General features: G+C 36.2%; 1 protein-coding gene across 1 annotated transcript in view; it reads left to right on the top strand.

Annotated features, from left to right (window-relative positions):
- Positions 1-19,482, top strand: part of RAPH1 (Ras association (RalGDS/AF-6) and pleckstrin homology domains 1) — a 108,483-nt gene that overhangs the window by 39,535 nt on the left and 49,466 nt on the right. The window contains exons 2-4 of the mRNA XM_044669410.1: positions 5,455-5,574; positions 7,533-7,638; positions 9,329-9,831. Coding sequence (XP_044525345.1) covers positions 5,455-5,574; positions 7,533-7,638; positions 9,329-9,831 — 729 coding nt within the window. The remainder of the gene's footprint in view (positions 1-5,454; positions 5,575-7,532; positions 7,639-9,328; positions 9,832-19,482) is intronic.

The raw sequence follows: 19,482 nt of genomic DNA, 5'->3' as shown, positions 1-19,482 counted from the left end.
GTAGAGAATTAGCATTATGGATTCTTTTGGTTATTCCGGTTATTTTGATTATTCTTAGACTAGCCTAAATTATTTTAATATTGAAGCTTATAAGTTCAGAAAGGTTCTTTCCATTGACTTTTGCCAATAGATTTTTCTGTCTTTGATAGATAAAATATAAAATCAAATACAAAAAAAGTTAGTAAATATGTATAGATATAGATTTCTGTTCCTAAGACATAGGCCTGACCCTAACATTAAAAAAAATTGCTTTTAGGATTAAATACACACTACTCAGACTAGTCTTTTCAGTCTGGTATTTATGTTTTTCCCAAAAAGTGGTAATGTACTGTGCTAGATCATAAAGATAAGATGACAAAAATGAAATCATTTCTACTCTTCATTCCATTATACATAACATTCACTATTATACATAGCAAATGAATACAACATGCATACATTTAAGTACATAAATGTAATATGGGACTGAGGAGTAGGGTAGAGTGCACCACTAACCAGCTTATGTAACATCGAGCAAATTATTTATGCAAAATGAAGGACTTAAACTAGAAATCTTTTTTTATATAATCTTTTGGCAGGCCGCATAGCCTATGGACACCTCAAATGTTTTTAAATGAATAAAATACATAAGATTATACAGGTTAGTGAAAATAAAAGATAATTTTTTCGCATGCAGTTCACAAACCCCCTGAAAGCTATTCATGGAGCTTTTTAGGGTGTGGAGGGAGGGGTGGGAATCCATTAGCACCAGATTAAGAACTTCTAATAAATAACCAACCTACACCTCTGATCTTACTCTCTTGTAAATTGAGAATGGGGAGGAAGGCGAAATCATTTGCACTGAGCCTTAATAGAAGATATTAGTCAGCAAGTGTCATGTACTTTATATGTGCCAACCAACTGTGCTAGGAACTAGGGATAAACTTTTGTCATTGAAAAGGTAACCGAAGCATCTTTGGCCTAGGTTTCTATTTTTCTAACTATATTCTTAATGGAACAGTAGCATTTTGCAGGTTGTATGGGTATTTACCGCTGGAATGAGAGCTTGCCCAGCCCTTTTTTCAGGATGGCTTTCATAAACTCTTAGTGGACTAAAGCAGGTTGAAAGTATACAGTAGGACTCAAATCCATTAGATGTGTAACCCTAAGTATGTGAAAGCTTCCTCTACTGAATAGGCAAGATGTGGACGATTTATCCAAATAGCCATGAAGGTGGTAGAAGCAGGTGCTGTGGAGCACTTAAAGCTTGGTTATAGTGCAGCATTTATTCATCTGGGTAGAATACTCAAACATCAGGTAGGACTAGTTTATTGAAAACAATGAGGAATTTCAGAAGCTACTAAATAATAAAATGAGAATTCTACAGGGTTTATACCAGCACAGGATGGTTTGTCTCCCGAAGAAGGCAGTGTTTAATTCTATTAGAAGCAAAGTGTAAATGAAGCTTAGAAAGATTATTGGCAGGATTATTGGCTTAGTAAGAGCACAGATGAAATTCAGCTTTACCCTGATAGTAATAACCTAAAACATTTTTTTGATGCCCTGAAGGGTATTTATGGGCCAAAGACCTATCGTATATCTCAGCTATCCAGTGCTGATGAAGCCAACTTGTCTGTGATAAGCATGTAATTGTAGCAATATGGGCTTAACATTTCTGTAGTTTGAAGTCAGTACCTCCCTAGCCAAACATCCAACTGAAGAGTTTTTGAATGCCGGAGACTCTTCTTTTGAGGCAAAGTGCCGGTTGCTGATTCCAGGCCAGTAGAGATTTACAAAGCATGTGATCCACTCCTCATACAAAATCTGACTGAAATCTTCAGTTTTGTTGGCAACAAGAGGTTATCCCCCAGAAGGTGAAGGATGCCGCCATTGTTCGTCTCTATAAAGGAAAAGGAAATAGGTTTCCTCATTACAATGGAGTTCTCTTTCTTAATTACTCTTCGCAAGATTAAGAGGCTTATCTTTTACCTGGAAGATGGTCATCTACTTGAGTCATTATGGTTTCAGCAAAGACTGAGAGGAACAGTTGATATGGTACTTGGTGTCCAACAACTCTGAGAGAAATGCCAGGATCGGAACAGAAGTCTATACATGGTATAAATCTGACCCAGACTGTTGATATTATCAATTGTGAGCCCTTGTGGAAGATTATGGCAAAATTTAGTTGCCCATCAATATTGCATGCCAGCTCTACATGGCTCTGGATAATGGATTATGTTCTCTCTCTTTGCCAGGCACCAATAGAGTGGAGCAGAGCCATGTGCTTGTTCCCTTGGTTTTTAGAATGATATTTTCAGCAATGTTGTCAGATGTCGAGCCTAAGGTGGAGGGAAAGTTGGTGCACAACTTACATGATTGTGCATTCAGTGCAGCTTCCAAGACTGACATGCAACAATGTATGGGTCAGTTCTCTGCCACTTGTACTGATTTTGATCTGACAACACCAAGAAAACAGGTTCTTCTCCAGCCCACACTGTACCATTGATACAGGAAACCACTGGCAAATGGAGAAATTTTTATTATTGTGGATAAGTTCACTTACCTTGGCAGTATACATTCCTGGGATGTATACAGATGAACTAGCTTAGGGTTTGGGAAGCACCAAAGGAAATATGGGAGAGAAGAGCTATTAATTAGGCTGCCTACAAAAAGGTCCATAGAACCATTGTGCTTACCTCATTGCTGTATACTTGTGAAACCTGGATAGTCTACCAGCACCATGCTAGGAAATTTAATTGCTTCCATTTGAATTGTCTTAGGAAGATTCTAAAGATCACACTGAGGCCCTTTCTTAAGCTGAACTGCCAAGCATTCAAACACTACTGTAGAGAGCACAACTCTGATGGATTGACCATGTTGTTTGAATGCTAGACAAATGTTTGCCTAAAGAACTTTTATGGAGAATCTGTGCAAGGCAAATGTTCACCAAGAAGTCAGTAAAGAAGTCAGAAGTCAGTAAAAAGTCTTGGAGTAATACCAAGACATTCTCAAGGTCTCATTGAAGAACTTTGGTATTGATTGTGAAGTGGGGAGACATTGGCATAGCATGAAAGAAGGTAGTGTGTTCTTTGAGCAATATAGGATTGCAGTAGCTCAAAAGAAATGTGAGATGGGCAAATTTAGAGACATCTTCATCTCAGACATACAGGCTATTTGTGTCCAATCTATGGTAGATCTTTCTGAGCTCATTTTGGTGGTCTGACCAGCCACAGTGGACAATATATACAATATACATTGACCCTGACATTAGTGATATCATTTTGGTCCTTTTCAGTTATGAAGGATACCAACCAGAACAATTTGCATCAGGATTTTTGTCTTTTAAATTTTTTTCATTTACCCCACTTTTGTTTTTAGAATTCTTTTTATAAATACACTTATTTGCTGCACCATCTTAAATGTTGGTCTTGTCAGGAAAGTCCAAGTACAGATTCCATCTCTTTTCCCTGGTAGTTATGTGATAGGTGCAAGTCACTTAACCTCTTAGGGTAGTGTGTACTTGTACTATCTGTCTTATTTGATGTTTGAAATAAAATAGTACAAATGAACTCTGCTGCATGGAGGTTTAATTTAATGAAGGTTCAAAACTAGGAATCAGTAATGAAGGTTCAAAACTAGGAATCCATGCTAAATTTCAGTAATAACACTTGCTCCTTTTTATATAACCTGAGTTATAGGAAAAGGGTTGGTTTTCTGTAGGGCTCATACTTTCAGTCCCTTGGATTGACTTTGTATTCATATGACTTATTGCGAATATTTTAGTGTTGAACAGTTCCTAACCTTGAATAAATAAATATTCTTTTTAAAATATGTATTATTGATGCTTTTAATTTTTACAGTAATAATTTCTAGCAGTGCCAAACATTTTCCTTCTGGTCCCCCCCAAAAGAAAATTGATATTTTCCTTGTAACAAAAATAATTCAACAAAAAACACTTCATAGTGTGACTTTCTGACTATATATAACCTTCTGTGCTCCCTCCTTCCCCCCCAAGACCTCTCATTTTGCCAATCTAGGTCCCCCTTTTTGAGGAACTTAAATTATGTGATTTTTACCATTAAAATGAAGTATGGTTCTGTTTCATCCCATTTATCAGGACTTACCAGTGCATTGTGAAAGCCTAAATATTGCAGTAAACTATACTTTTCCCACCACCGAGGCTCAACTCACCAACCTTCTTACACTGACATTAAGATCCCCCTGTCCATTTTATGATATTACTCCTCCAATCGGTAATTTTTAAAAATATTTCCTACTCCCAGGAATTATTATGTTTTGATGATTTAGCCTAAGTTAGCTAATCCAAGTCCACTTCATGGCACTCAACATGTCATTCTTTTCTTTTTACATTGTTTTATCAATTATGGATATAATTTCATGAAGTCTTTCTTTAACCTATCCTCTCTATATGTGACCTTCCAATTAATGTTTTATCAGGTCAATTAGGAGTACTAGTGAGACATCAATCTGACTGTTTCCTTTCAGTATACTATAAGAACTCCATGTTTTGAAGTGCATTGTGAAAAATGGAAGTGGCTGAAAAGTTCTTAGTTTATCATTTTAACAAGGTTTAGGTGATTATTGTGAAGTACATTAGAAATCATTCAAATACATTTAAAACCCAGTTTTGGGGAGAGGGAAAGAACATGAAACATGTAACTATGGGAAAATATTCAAAATAAAAATAAAAAACAAAAATAAATGATTCAAATATATCACAATGATTCCACATTACAACCACACCAAAATGTCTGAATAAGTTCTTTTGTCATCCTATTCCTGTCCTCTAAATAATCAGAATTACTAACTGAATTGTAAGTTCCTTTTATCAAAGTATTTATAACAAGGTTTTAGCCACATATACATATATATTCAAAAACTTTTAAAAGTTTGTTACTTTTTCCTTTAATTTGGAGCCGCTGTTGTATGAAGTGAGATTATATGAAAGGTTTTTTTAAAGATAAAAAAGATGAGCTTAGGGTAAAGTAGAAGAAGAAAATTTGACAGGCTTGTTTGAAGTGTCCTGAAGCTATTTTCTTCTGCCTGTTTGGAGATGAACATGATTCTTCTGAAGGGGAGAAGTTTATCTAGAAAGAAATAAGAATGTTAAAGCCAGAGGAAGATAAGAATATAAGAAACAGATCTGGTTCCTTAGTGAAGGTCTTGCACAGCTTACATGATGATGACTCAGTTTTTCTAACTCCCATTCTTTATTACATAAATATATTATGCTGGTTGGTGGCAAAGTTCTAGGAACAGTAGAAGATTTTGACTGTCTTTTTAAAATTTTGGATTTACATAGCCAATAGGTTATTTCTCAACTTATTTGTTTTATTGTGGTTCTATTTGGCAATAAAATCAACAATACGTTTAAAATTTATGTACTGAATAAACTTGTTAGAAATTTTAAGTATTCATTGTAATTAGTATTAAAGTGAATTTCTTATATTTCAGATGGAGCAGTTATCAGATGAAGAACTTGACCATGGTGCTGAAGAAGACAGTGACAAAGAAGATCAGGATCTGGACAAGATGTTTGGGGCTTGGCTTGGGGAGCTAGACAAACTTACACAGGTCAGGAATAGTAATCAGTAAATGATTAAGGATTTGAAAGTAGCATGTACTTATTAATTCATTCTTTAACTCAAGGACCTATGTGAACTATATAAAGTTAAATAAATTAGAAATACTACACAAAAGGAGAAAAAACATACACAAAAAAGAAGTTAAATAGTGACTTTAGGAAATTTTTGCTTTAATGATTCTTTCCCCTTTCTTAATAAAACTGACAAATGTAATGAGCAGTTTTATTCTAAATCTAAAAAAAAAAATCACAAAAAATTAATAATTATCAACCAGTTGATGTTTTCAAGGTAACAATGCTAGACACTGTGGCTAACTGGATGTGTTATTTTAATGATTTTTCAAATTATATACTTGAGGAAGTATTTTAAAATTTTCAAAAATATTCTTCACATTTTTGCTTAAAATTTTTAAAATTTCATGTTCAAATCTGCTGTTTTTCAGTTGTGATTTATCAAAACTTTGAAACTTTTAAGTCTGAAAATGTATATGACATACCAAATGTGAACTTAAGCAAATTGAAGATATATTTTTTTTCACATTTTTATTTCTTCATATTTGGGATTTAGGCTTGAATAAGGGTAATAGCTTCATCTATTCTGATTATTAACTTTGCATTCTCACATCTTCTTGATTTTACTCAGTTATCCATAAGTGTTGGTATACTCACATTCCAATGCCCCGTAATATAAATAGTTATTTTAAATTTATACTCCATTTTTAAAAGAGCTATGTAGACTATATATATCATCATATAATTTTGAGTATGTTTAGTGATTATTTCTAAATCACCTAATTAATTTATTAGTTATAAGGTCAATTCCATTCTCTAATGATTCTTTTCCCACAGACGAGAGGAAAACTTGTTCAACTGAGACAGATGGTAAAGTGGTTATGGATTTGCTTTGATATAGGCATCCAATGATTATAGCATGAGAAATTCTGCCTTAGAACAATCTATTAATTTCTTAGTCTGTAATCAGTATTGATTTGTTCCTCATAGTTCTGGATAATATTTAAAAGAATAATGAAATATAATGTTCAATGAGAATAACTCATTAAATTGCTAGTATTACATTTTAAGAGAGTAATTAAACTCCTACTTGGATTATTCCCTCAATCTCTAGGACAGAAGTTGGCATACTATTGCTGTGAAAAATAGTTTAGATACAAACATTTTTTTTAACCCTTATATTCCATATCAGAATCAATACTGTGTATTGGTTCTAAGGCAGAAAAGCAGTAAGGGCTAGGCAATGGGGATTAAGTGACTTGCCCAGGGTCACACAGCTAGGAAGTATCTGAGACACTAAGTGCAGTGAGCCACCTAGCTGCCCCTGACACAAACTTTTTTGGGGGGTGGGGGTGGGGCCAGGGACACTATTTATTTAGGGACATTATTTTTTTTTTTTATTTAGAGTGTTCCCATAGTTGCATGATTCATGTTTCTTTCCCTCTCCATCAATACACCCCCCCCAATATAAACTTTTAAAACTGTTTTGTTTTGTTCTTCCAAATGGAAAGTAGATGGCTTTAGTAAGTATGATAGCTGTATTTTACTGATATATGAACTATTACAGATTTTAAAAAATCATTTCCTCCATTAACATGGGACAGTCTTTTCCCACAGCTACACTTAGCATCAGTGGGGGAGAATGGGACCATATTTAGAGTATTCTAATAGAGAGAACCCAGGTAGAAAAAGGAAAATGCACTTATAACAATGCAGGACCCTGATGTCCTTTTATCTCTCATGTATCTTGATGCTTTATGCATGTCTCCTGGGCAAGTTTCTTAGATTGGCTCCCAGTCTTGTCTGTTAACACAACTTTACTCCTTATCACTAGGGCTAACTTTCCTACTTAAGCAGAGGAAGAATTTTACTCAGATTTGACATAACTGAAACAATCATTTATTTTACATTTAGTATTTATTTTCTTGTCTTTTAGAGTTTGGACTCTGACAAGCCAACAGAACCAGTAAAAAGATCTCCTCTTCGTCAGGAAACAAACATTGCCAATTTTTCTTATCGTTTCTCCATGTACAATTTGAATGGTAAGCAAAAATTGATAGAATTCGAAGTAATCTGCTTAGTTCCATAATCCTAAAATTAGACAGTGAGTAACAAGAAGTGAATAATATCTACACATAGTTTTGACTCAATTGTAATATTTACAGATTGACTACTTGATGATTGATTAACTTGGTAAAATGCAGGAAGCCATCAAAACCATGACATTTAGCACAGCTAGTCACCAGCACAGCAAGTTGTCAGGAAGATGGAAATTCCACACTCAGTTTACCCTATGTGATTCTTTTTGCAGTGACATTCACTTGCATTGAAACTATTGCAATCAGTATCCTTATTTAGCCCCAGGGAGACACAGAAAAACAATACAGGTTCATGGCAAGAACAACCACAGTCACAGACTATCCAAAAATAAACCACTATACAAACTCCCAGAGTATAGAAACTTTCCCTAGAATCAGCCCAGCAAAAAACCAGCAGTTAGTGAAATTCCCCAGCAAGAAAGTACCTGACCTGGGTTTGTTCCTGAACTCCCACAGACCAAGGAAACAGTGAAACACAAGGAAAACAACAGGGTAATGACAAATTAGCACAGAATCACCCTTCCAGAACTGCATTCTTATTAACCCTATAGCAGAAAGAACAGCAAACATACTTTTAAAAAAATATGAAATATGAAAGAACATAATGGGAACAAAATTTGGACCAGACTGATATTATTGTATCTTACTTGATGTAATCAACTACCATAAATATCTCCTTGATTGATGATAGGTATGAATAGTATGATGTAACAATATACATGATTTAATTAGTTAAAATATAATTTACTATTATGCTTAACTAGGAAATGATGTTCTTGTACCTTAAGAATGGCTGAAAATAATAAGTTCTAACTAAGCCATTCCATAATAAAAAATTCTTGACAAGCTTGCTCCTTTGTTTAACCACAGTAAGATAATTAGTAAATGCCAATCATATGATTTTTCGAAAGTTAATGTGATTTTGAATGTATGGGAAAATCAAAACGTGTATGAGATCATAAAGAAAAAAGGGTATAAAAATAAAAAAATCTGCAGATGGCAACAGTGAACAGCCTCTGTAATTCCACTTGCACTCTGGCTCGTTTTCATTTCATTTTCACTATGCCATCCCAGAGACCCTCCTGAGCAAAGAGCGGGCTCTTCGCAGTAAAAAGCTTTCTACTTTAAAATAAATGAACAGAACTAAACTTTTTTAGTTGTTTTTCAGAAAATTTATTACGTATATGAATACAGGTGCAGAATAAAGTCATCAATTGTGCTATTTCTTAAAGCAATGTGAAAAGGCCAGTGAATTTAATACCTGTTGGATTTTTTTTTTTTTACCTGAGTTTAATTATCTAGTATTTCACTTTTCTAGGTCCTATACAAGTTGTTCATTCCTTTTTTACTCTCCCTTTTCCTGTTCTCTGTCTTAGTGCCATTTTAATGCATACTGGTACTTTCACCAAATTTTATGATATTATTATATTATTTCACTGTGAATGGTTGAGAACTGAATAGGTTGGGTTTTTTTAAACTACATTACAAATACTTTATGGGTTCTAAGGCCAATATAATGAAATATTTTTCATTATATATTATATATTATTATATAAGAGAAGGAATAATACAATGCAGAAACAATAATTAAACCTATACAAGAAATCTAATGTTGTATTATTGTTCATTGCAGAAGCTTTGAATCAGGGAGAAACTGTGGATTTGGATGCTTTGATGGCTGATCTATGCTCTATAGAGCAAGAACTAAGTAGCATTGGATCTGGAAACAGTAAACGTCAAACCATAGAAACAAAACCTGTTCCGAAATTACCTACAAGCCGACATACCTTGAAACATGGCACCCTGAAAGGATTGTCTTCATCTAATAGGATAACTAAACCTTCACCTGCCAACTACTCCTTGGATGACATTACTGCACAATTAGAACAAGCTTCTCTCAGCATGGATGAAGCTGCTCAGCAATCCATAATGGAAGACGCCAAACCTACAGTGATTAATCAGCATAGGAGAACAGCATCAGCAGGTACAGTGAGTGATGCTGAAGGACGTTCTGTTAGCAATTCATCTCGTTCGAGCATCACTTCTGCAGCTTCCAGCATGGATTCTTTGGATATTGATAAAATGACACGCCCTCAGGAACTGGATCTGACACATCAGGGGCAGCCAGTTACAGAGGTAAGCATATCATGATAAAGTTACAAACTACTCTCCCACAAACTATTTATAATACTGGGTTTCTTGTATTACACAAAGAGAAGGCAATAGCAAGTAGAATTAGTGTTAGTTTCTTGTCCGAGGTTTGTACATTAGCTTAAAACCTTTGTTGTAATGTATCACTGTGAATTAATTTTTTAAATTAGAAACTTTTGGGAAATAATATAAGTAGAGAAGTAATACTACCTCTTAGGTATACTTCAGGACAGATAACAGAGAATGCTTTTGTCTTAGTATTCTTGTTCTTGAAGCCATACTCTTATCAATCCAGCCAGAATTTCATGTGGTTTTATTTAAATGTAAAAATGTTTAAATTGATAAATGGCTTCATAAATTCACTTGAAAACATCATACTATTTTATCTTTAATGTGTACAAAATTTCAATCCAGAGGAATAAAGTCTTTAAACAGTGACATTTCCTCCTACCAGTGAAATCACAGGTCTATACTGAAAAAGAATCATAGTCTTGGGTATTCCTTTACTTCCTCTGGCTCCTATTCCTTTTTATTTGTTCTAGGTCTAATTGTATAATCTTCTGTACTTCTGTAGGAGAATATATGTTTGTGCATTGTAAACATGCATATTTTTGTTAACTTTTAACATTTAAATTGGTCATTTTTACTTTAGGATGATTTAAATGGCAGCAACTTTTAAGGAATCAACCTTTTCTCCAGCTTATACCATTAAAAAAATACTTACCCCTGTTATATTATAACTATTCCCTCCTACCATAAAAAAAACAAAAACTATACTAATGAATCTTACTACTACAGTGTTTGTGTTTAGGGAAGCCAACAATGGAATATATGTCTGACCCCGCCTCCTGTTAGAGACCTGTTAGCTTCATTCCCTAGTTTCTGTGAATAAGTTGTTCTTATTTAAAAGCTGTAAAATTAAGCAAGATTTACCTTTTGATAAGATCTGCAGAAATGTCTCTTGAATTTCATCTTATTTGAAAAAACATATATAGGTAATCTTTGACAAAAGAATTAGATTTTTAAAATTTACTATAAAAAGTTTCTCTTTCTAGTTGTGTCGACTTGTCTTCTTAACTCATAATTTTGTCAGAGCTAGCCTCTTCCTTCAAACAACATGTCACTATGACTGATTAATTTCAGAGTCTTTTTCTTACATCAGATGGTGATGTGTTTATGTACTCCTCAGGAAATTCTATTCTAGAATTATGGTCGTACTTTGGTGTATCGAGAGGGAAATAATATAATATAATAATAATATAATAATATGAAAAATGGGTAATAGTCATATAAAGTAGATGGCAAGAAGGTACTATTATCTCAGGTGATATAAGAACTAAGCAGGATGCAAGCTGCGGAACCCAGCAAGCTCACTGCCTCTAGATGGGGATGGGTCCACGAGGGCCAGCAAGTATAGAAGACTCTTCCCCCATGAAGAGGCAGGCCCTGCTGTTCCTACTAGAGGGAGAAAGGCCAGTGGTTTCACTGAGAGGATTTGATTTATTCTCCCCCGATTCTATGATTCAGTTGAGAGGAGTATCCCCACCAGAAGAGATATTTCTGGCTAATGGGTGAAGTCCACAATCAAGGACAAAGTGATAAAATCAAAAGGGCCTACACAGCTGAACTTCCCAGCCAACTACCAGTCCTTGATGTAGTTTGGAGATTCTCTCTTGGTGAACCAATGTGCTATTGTACTTCCTACTTGAAGAAATCAGCACTATAGAATAACTTTTTTAATAACAAGGGGTATAGATGGGGAAGGGAATGATTGTAAGGAAATAGGGAATAGGAGGTCTCTACAGCTAATTAATTGAGCTTTTATCTGGCCAGGCAAAGCCCCCCCACTTACAATACTTCTCTTTTCTATAACACTAAGATCTAGCTAAGTAACTGAGTAAGCTTTAGCTGTAAAATTGGTATTGTTGATTGGAGGTCTGTAGAGATAATGATGTTTGTCTCAATAATCTGCCTGCAAGGTAGCAGTAGTCTTTTTGAATGTGTGTGGGTCAGTCAAGATTTGCAGGGCAGTAGCACAAAGCTCTACTGGTATGAGGTATTGCTAAGACCTAGGAGTCTGGTTTTTACCATCCTCCACCCTACCTCCCCAAAAACCCAGTGAGTCCTCTGCTTTGGGGGTTCCCCCTCATACCCTGGTTCCAACTGCCCGTGGCATCTATGTTCTATGGCTTGCATCCCACTGGAGTTCGTATCCTAACAGTGGTGAAAGAACTTGTTGTGATTACTAAACCTTTGTCATCTGTTTGAGAAATTGTGGAGAACAGAAGATTGGAGATACAAGGCCCAGTTTTCAAAATGTGGGATGGTAAGAGAGGAGGAAGGTAGTTTTTGAACTATAGAACTTTATTGAATCCTGGCAAAATTCTATGATTAATTTTTTAAATACATGATTTTAAATAGCATTTGGGAAACAAAAAAATTTTGATCATTCCATCCATATAGTATAGGTTCACTAAGAACTTATTATGCTAAGCTAACCTTATCTCTTGCTTTGATATGGTTTTTTGACTAGTAGATCCAGGAAATGCTATAGACTTAAGACAATCAACAATTTTTCATGATGCTCTTGTGGATGAGATATAGAAATGTAGGCTGAATGATAGGGTAGTTATATGTATTTTTATGGGTAAATAAAACACTGGATTTAGAGAAAGGGGAAAAGGAGGACTGTTTGGGCAAGGGATAACTGACAGGTAAACATAGGGAAACCAACTAGGGATGTGAGGTTTGGGGAATGGCATTTGGTCAGTTAAACTGACATTCTCTCAGCCAGGGATACTTAATATGGGAAAGAAACAACAGGAAGTACAAAAACACTTTTAATAGATAATTTAAGGGTAATAGGTGTGGGAGAAGTTACATTACTCTAAAATACTATTGGATCAATTCAGGGTTAAAGGTTAAAGGGATTTCCCTACACTAACACTATGCAGGCAGCCAGGACACGAAAGGACTAATGGGATCTCACATAGATGGTCTCATGATCTTGATCAGTAGCTCAACTGTATCAGTCCAAGTATAGTTCTAGAGCAACAGGTTCCAGCCAAATAAATCTTCAGAGAAGTCAGGGAGACTGATCTTGCTTGTCCACCAAACAAGATAGTATTCTCAACCTGCTCTCCTTGATCTTGCTATTTGAGATGTTCCAGGTGTTGCTCAGAGATACCCAAAATCCATAGGCTCTCAGATTAGTGGTTCCCCCAACTCCTTCAAACCCCAACTACCCTTAGAGAGAGTCCTATGTGTTCAGTCCTTTGCTGTGTTCCAGGTTGGAATTTCAGCTCCTGCCAGCCTGTGTGGCTAAATTTCTAAATCTGCTTTTAAAGCCTATTTCCTATTACAGTATTTATAGTTTATTGACCCAATGGCTCCAAAGGCTGTCAGTTAATGGATTGATGAATTCCAGTCAGCCTGTAGGTGGATCTTTAATGGTATTCTGCTAGGCTGTGTCCTCAACCCTGTTCTTGGTATTATTTTTATCACTGACTTAACACTTAGAATGTATATTTAATGTGGGGAATCACAAAACTGAAGATACCTAATACACTGAATTATCTTTTCAAAACTGTTCATTGCAACAAATAAATCTTTGGTGTAAAGGAGTGTGACAAGAGATGAAATATAATAGAGGCAAATGTACTACTACAGAACTTAATAAAAGTTTGTATGGCAGATTTATAGTTTTATTTGGCCACCAACTTGATAGTGTTATGTGACTACTGGAAAAACTAGTATAATTTTAGATGACATATATAGAAATATAATGTCGGAGCAAAGGAGTAATTGTCTTAATAGATGCTGGACTGGTCATATGGCATCCAGAGTACTGGTTTCAGTTCTGAGCACCATGCTTTTAGTGACAGATTTGAGCATGTCTAGGGAATAGCTGCTGAGATAATAAAGGCAAACTGAGCCATGTGAAATTTGGTTGAATAAACAAAGAGTTTTTTATTTAGCATATTTTTCCATGGTTACATGATTCATGATCTCTCCCCCCATCCCCCAAACTTTCCTCCCCTTTCCTGAAGCCAACAAGCAGTTCCCCTTGGTTATACATGTATCAGGTTTCAAAACCTGTTCAGTGTTATTCATATTTGCAATAGAGCAATTCTTTAACACCAAAACCCCAATCATATCCCCTTCAAACCATGTGATCATTCATATGTTTTTCTTCTGCCTTTCTGCTCCTACAGTTCTTTCTCTGAATGTGGGTAGTGTTCTTTCTCATAAGTCCCTCAGAATTGTCCTGGGTTTTACCACAGTGTATCAGTCTCTGTATACAATGTTCTCCTGGTTCTGCTCCTTTCACTCTGCATCAATACCTGGAGGTCCTTCCAGTTCACATGGAATTCCTCCAGTTCTTTATTCCTTTCTGCACAATAATATTCCACCACCAACATATACTCAATTTGTTCAGCCATTCTCCAATTGATGGACACCCCCTCATTTTCCATTTGCATTTTTTGCTACCACAAAGAGCATGGTTATAAATATACAAATCTTTTTCTTTATTATCTCTTTCGGGTACAAACCCAGCAGTATTATGGATTGGTCAAAGGGCAGGTATTCTTTTTTTTTTTTTTTTTTTAAAACCCTTACCTTCCATCTTAGAGTCAATACTGTGTATTGGCTCCAAGGCAGAAGAGTGGTAAGGGTAGGCAATGGGGGTCAAGTGACTTGCCCAGGGTCACACAGCTGGGAAGTGTCTGAGACCAGATTTGAACCTAGGACCTCCCGTCTCTAGGCCTGGTTCTCAATTCACTGAGCTACCCAGCTGCCCCCGGCAGGTATTCTTTTAATGTCAACAAGGGATTAAAAAAATATGTCCTGGAAAAAGAGAATTGAAGAAGATAGGACTTCAAATATTTGAAGATAGTTGTTGGGTAGAACAAAGATTCAAGTTATTCTGTGTAGCTCCAGGGCATAAATCTGTGTTAGAAGTCACAAAGTGGCAAATTTAACCCAAAATAAGGAAGAGGATCTTGGTATCAAAAGTAGAGTAGGCTGCCTTGATCACTAATGAGTTCACTATTACTGAGAAGTGGCCAACCAGGGGCTAGAAATGTCATATATCTTTTTTTTTATTAAAAATATTTTATTTTTCCAATTATATGTAGTCATATATCTTTTAAGGGTTTCCTGTTAGTGTAGAAGTTTGGACCAAGCTGCTAACATTAGCTAGTATTTTACTGGCATTATTCCACTAAGGAGTGATAATGGAATCCAATGTTTTCTTGATTTCTTCTGTCACATTCCCTACTCATAATGTGGTCAGGAGTGGAGAGTGAGTAAAGGAAGAGTAAGAGTATTATAAATTTTGGTCAATTAGATTATTTTCATCATGTCTGTTAACATGGTAAAATAGTTTTTTCCCTCATTTGGATTTTCCTATCTGTATCAAGTCAGTGATCTGAATCCTGTTTACCCCCCACCCCCTCCCAAATAAAACTAAACACTTTGCTAAAGCAAAATATTAGACACTACAAAAATCTGAAGGTGACATTTGGCATCTGCTAATATTTTTTCTGTTTGTAATTTCTTAGACTGTGTAGAGGAGTATAATAGAAGTGTAAGACATGATTGTATGGAGTATCCTATTGTGATTTTCCTGACTTAAATCTTTCTGTCTGGCAAGTAATAAGAATTTGTGTTTGTTTCAAATTAAACTTGTATAAGTGTTAAATATGAAGTGAGGGCACCTTTGACACAAATTATAATACATAGGCATTTGAAATGATTATATCTCTGTAACTCCTTCCAATACTTTAGATTTAACTAGAATCTAAAAAAATATTATATGCCTATAATTTTTTTTATCCCTGCTCTTCCCTCCCACCCCCCACAGAGTCATTTAACATATATAAAATCCCTGCTATGTGCTTGGCAATGTGCTCAGTACAAGGATTAGAAAGAAAGGCAAAAAACAGTCTCTGTTTTCAATGAGCTCTCATTCGAATGGGGGAGACAGCATACAAACAAGATATGTTCAGGTTAAAATTGAGGGTGATCTCAGAAAGCATCAAAATTTAAAAGGACTGAGAAGGGTTTCTTGCGAAATATGGGATATTAGCTAAGACCTGAAGGAAGCGGGAAGCCTGCACATAGGTATGAGTAGAAGTGGGTGTTATAAGCAGGGGATTTTGCCAGCAAAAAGGTTCAGAATCAAAAGAATGGATTGTCCTGTATGAGGAATAGCAAGACAACCAGTATCAGTTTAACTACAAGTATATGGAATGAGCTCCATCTCAGACTTACAATTGTTATAGGAATATAGGATACAATGGAGATATAGAGATATAGTGATGGTGATGTATATCTATGATCTCCTCAGCTGTAGTTGGTTGAACACCTACTCCTGTCACCCTGACTCCTGTTGCAAGTTATCCCCTTCCTCTAATAGCTGCCAAAGTAAGGACCCTCGAGAGGTTAGATAGATGGGTAACCTTTCAGGTCTAACCTGCAGTTGGATAAATTAGTATTGGGCTATTGATCTCCCTTGGATAAATAGGATCTGACTTGCCTTTGGCTCCCATCCCAAGGGCCGTGATAGAAAGACCACTCAGGAAGGTACTTGTTGTTGAACACTCTTTATCTATAAATAGGGAAACGATAACAAGGATTGGGGATTGGAAACCCTATTGATCTATTATCTATAGATTAATTAACAAATCAGGACTGGAGGCTATTGATCAGGTGGAAGCTGGATATTTCACCTCTCCTCTACCTCTGGCTGGACCTGGCCACAGCCAATCCAGAGAATAGGGAGGCTATTGCAGTAGTGATGTGAGGTGATACAAGGCTTCACTAGGGTGGTGACAGTACGACAAGAAGGAAGTTTTGCAAAGATGAAATCAACAGGCCTTGGCAACAGGTTGGATATGGAGGGAGGGTATGAGCCTTGGGGATTAGGAGGAAGGTTTAGGGGGAAAGAAAGATAATGAGTTCCATGTTGGACATGGTTAGCTTAAGAGATCTTAAATCCGTGGGAGCTGATGAGATCATCTAGTAAAATAGTATAGGAGAGCCACAACAGAACCCTGAAGGACTGCTACAGTTAGGAGAATGTGTTCTGGATGAAAAATCTGACAAGAAGAATGAGAAGAAACAGTCAGATAGGTAGAAAGAATCATGAGAGAGTAGTATCCTGAAAACCTAGGGAGGAGAGGATAATCATGTGAGTGGCAAAGGCTTAAGAGAGGTCAAGGAAAATAAGGACTGAGAAAAGGCCATTATATTTGGTAACTAAGAGATCATATTCTTCCATGTTTCAATATACTACTCACATATCCCAATTATGAGAAAATATGTTCTTCCTCCTTTCTATCTTAATATTCCTGTTTTCCCCTTCTTAAAATTCCCAGAACAGAACTGATCCACTCCCAGGTTGTTATTTTCTTAACTCTCAGTATTCTTTATTAAGGTTCTAAAAGGGCACTTTTGTTTCTTCTCTTCTTGGCTGCAAGTCTCTGATATTCTTTTAACTAGTGCCGACTAACAAACTAAAAAATTAATTAATTAATTAAAGATAATATAAGCCTCTTTTTTAATACCTTGGAAGCCTTTGGGTCAAGGTTCTTAAAGGTTTTAGTGTATCATACCACCTTTAGCAATCTGGTAAAGTCAAATAAAATTTCCAAAGCTGTAGGTTCCAAATTGTTTTCCCTCTGTCCTCCCAAAGCTGGCAAACATTTCAAATCTGAGTTATGCATGTATTATCATACAAAACATATTTCTATTCCATTTTTGTAAGGGAATAATCATATACACCTAAGTGAAAAAATTGCATACTTTGATCTACATTCTGACTCCAACAATTCTTTCTCTGGAGGTGGATAACATTCTTTGTCATAAGTTGCTCAGAATTGTCCCGGATCATTGTATTGCTGAGAGTAACTAAGTCTGTCATTGTTGATCATTCCACAATTAGTTGTGTTTTTAAATACATAAAATGAAATGTGTAGAATTACAGAGGAAAGCAATTATCTTGAAATACAATCATAAAAATGTTTTGTTTTTTTAGGATCCCAAGTTAAGAACCTCCAGTAGATTAAGGTATTACATATTAATAGCAATTCAAATGAGGTATCATAAGGAAGCTATTTGTAGTCTTATTAGCCCAGGAAGTGAGAGAATTAAGATTCATTTTTCTCCCATTTAAAAATCTTTCTCCTTTACCCCACCTCAAAACAAGATTAATAATTTCTTCAATGTAAGTTGCTAAGTGTATGCCATTATAATTGGGGACCTAGATAACTCAGTGGAATCAAGAAGATCTGAGTTCAAATGTGGCCTCAGACACTTACTAATTGTGCAGATCACATAACCTCTTTGCCTAGGATGCAACTAGATGGCTCTGGATAGAGTACTAGACTTAAGTCAGGAAAACTGAGTTCAAATCTAGCCTCAGACACTTAATAGCTATTTGACTCTAGGTAAATCAATATAATTGTGAAAGTTCTCCTAGAACTGTGGCTCTGGCCCCTGCAAGGGGAGGGCTGCTCTGTTCCCTCTCCTTTGCAGAGCTCCTGACGACATGATTTGCATGCCCCTCCCCTCTGACAAACAGTCCAATGCAAGCACTTCTTGCCTCTGCTGTCTGGGGTGACACACAGGCAGCTTGAAGGTACACTTTGGGCATGGGATCTTGAAAACATTCTCCAATCCACTGACCTGACCTACTACCATTGAATAATGGTTGCCTAAAAAAATAGAGACCTAGTGTTGTATGTCATACTTTTGAGTTCATTTCATAAGTATTTAGCATCAGATTCAACCTGTCTATATTTTCTAGAGTACATCATGCTGTAGAATGGCTCAATGATACTCCAATAATAATTACTTTACTTAATTATGAAATAAGGGCTTCAAAATTGTGAAATACAAATAGGAGACAAGACTATATGAAATCATTCATAACAATGAAGGTGTAATATAGGATTTTAATTTTGGCTTAGGGCAAAATTGTCAGTTGCCCTGGATGGAATGTTGAGGAGGGCATGAGCCACTGGGCAGATACCAACTGCCAGTTGAGCTGAGAGTATAAAAAGCCCTAGAAACCCAGGGCTGGGTTCTTTCCCTGACCTGACTTCATCCTGACCACTCATCTACCCTTCCCCTGGGCCTGGGTGGTGGGAGTGAGAACGTGGGCAGCGTAGGGCTTTAAGACCCAATCTTCTTGAGCAACACAATATTATTATCATCATCTACAAGATTAGCCAAAAGATCAGCTCTATTTCCTAACCAGAGACCACTTCACTCTGGCCGAAGGCCAGAAGGACCTTCTACCAGCTTAGCCAGATAATCCTTAACAACAGATTTTAGTATTTACAAGGCCTCTTACCATTGCCTTGTTCCTTCCCCAATTACCAACAAACTCCATAGCCTTAACCAGTGAATCCTGTGATTATTTCCTTACCATCAAAGGCTAGGAGGACAGGCAACAGGCAGGGATTCTGAGCAGTTAGGACTGGAACAAGCTCCACATCCACTTCCTGCCAGTCTGCCATTAACCAATAGGAGGCTGTTTTCTCAGCAGGGAGAGGCGGCTGCCTGACATCTTAGAGGAGCCTGGTGGTAGCAGTGAGCTTTCACAGGGCACTCAGTTGTCAGGGTTTG

This window comes from Gracilinanus agilis, chromosome 3 (genome assembly GCF_016433145.1).
Source record: "Gracilinanus agilis isolate LMUSP501 chromosome 3, AgileGrace, whole genome shotgun sequence".
In the NCBI taxonomy this organism is placed as follows: Eukaryota; Metazoa; Chordata; class Mammalia; order Didelphimorphia; family Didelphidae; genus Gracilinanus; species Gracilinanus agilis.
This window is presented reverse-complemented; position numbering and strand designations above follow the sequence as displayed.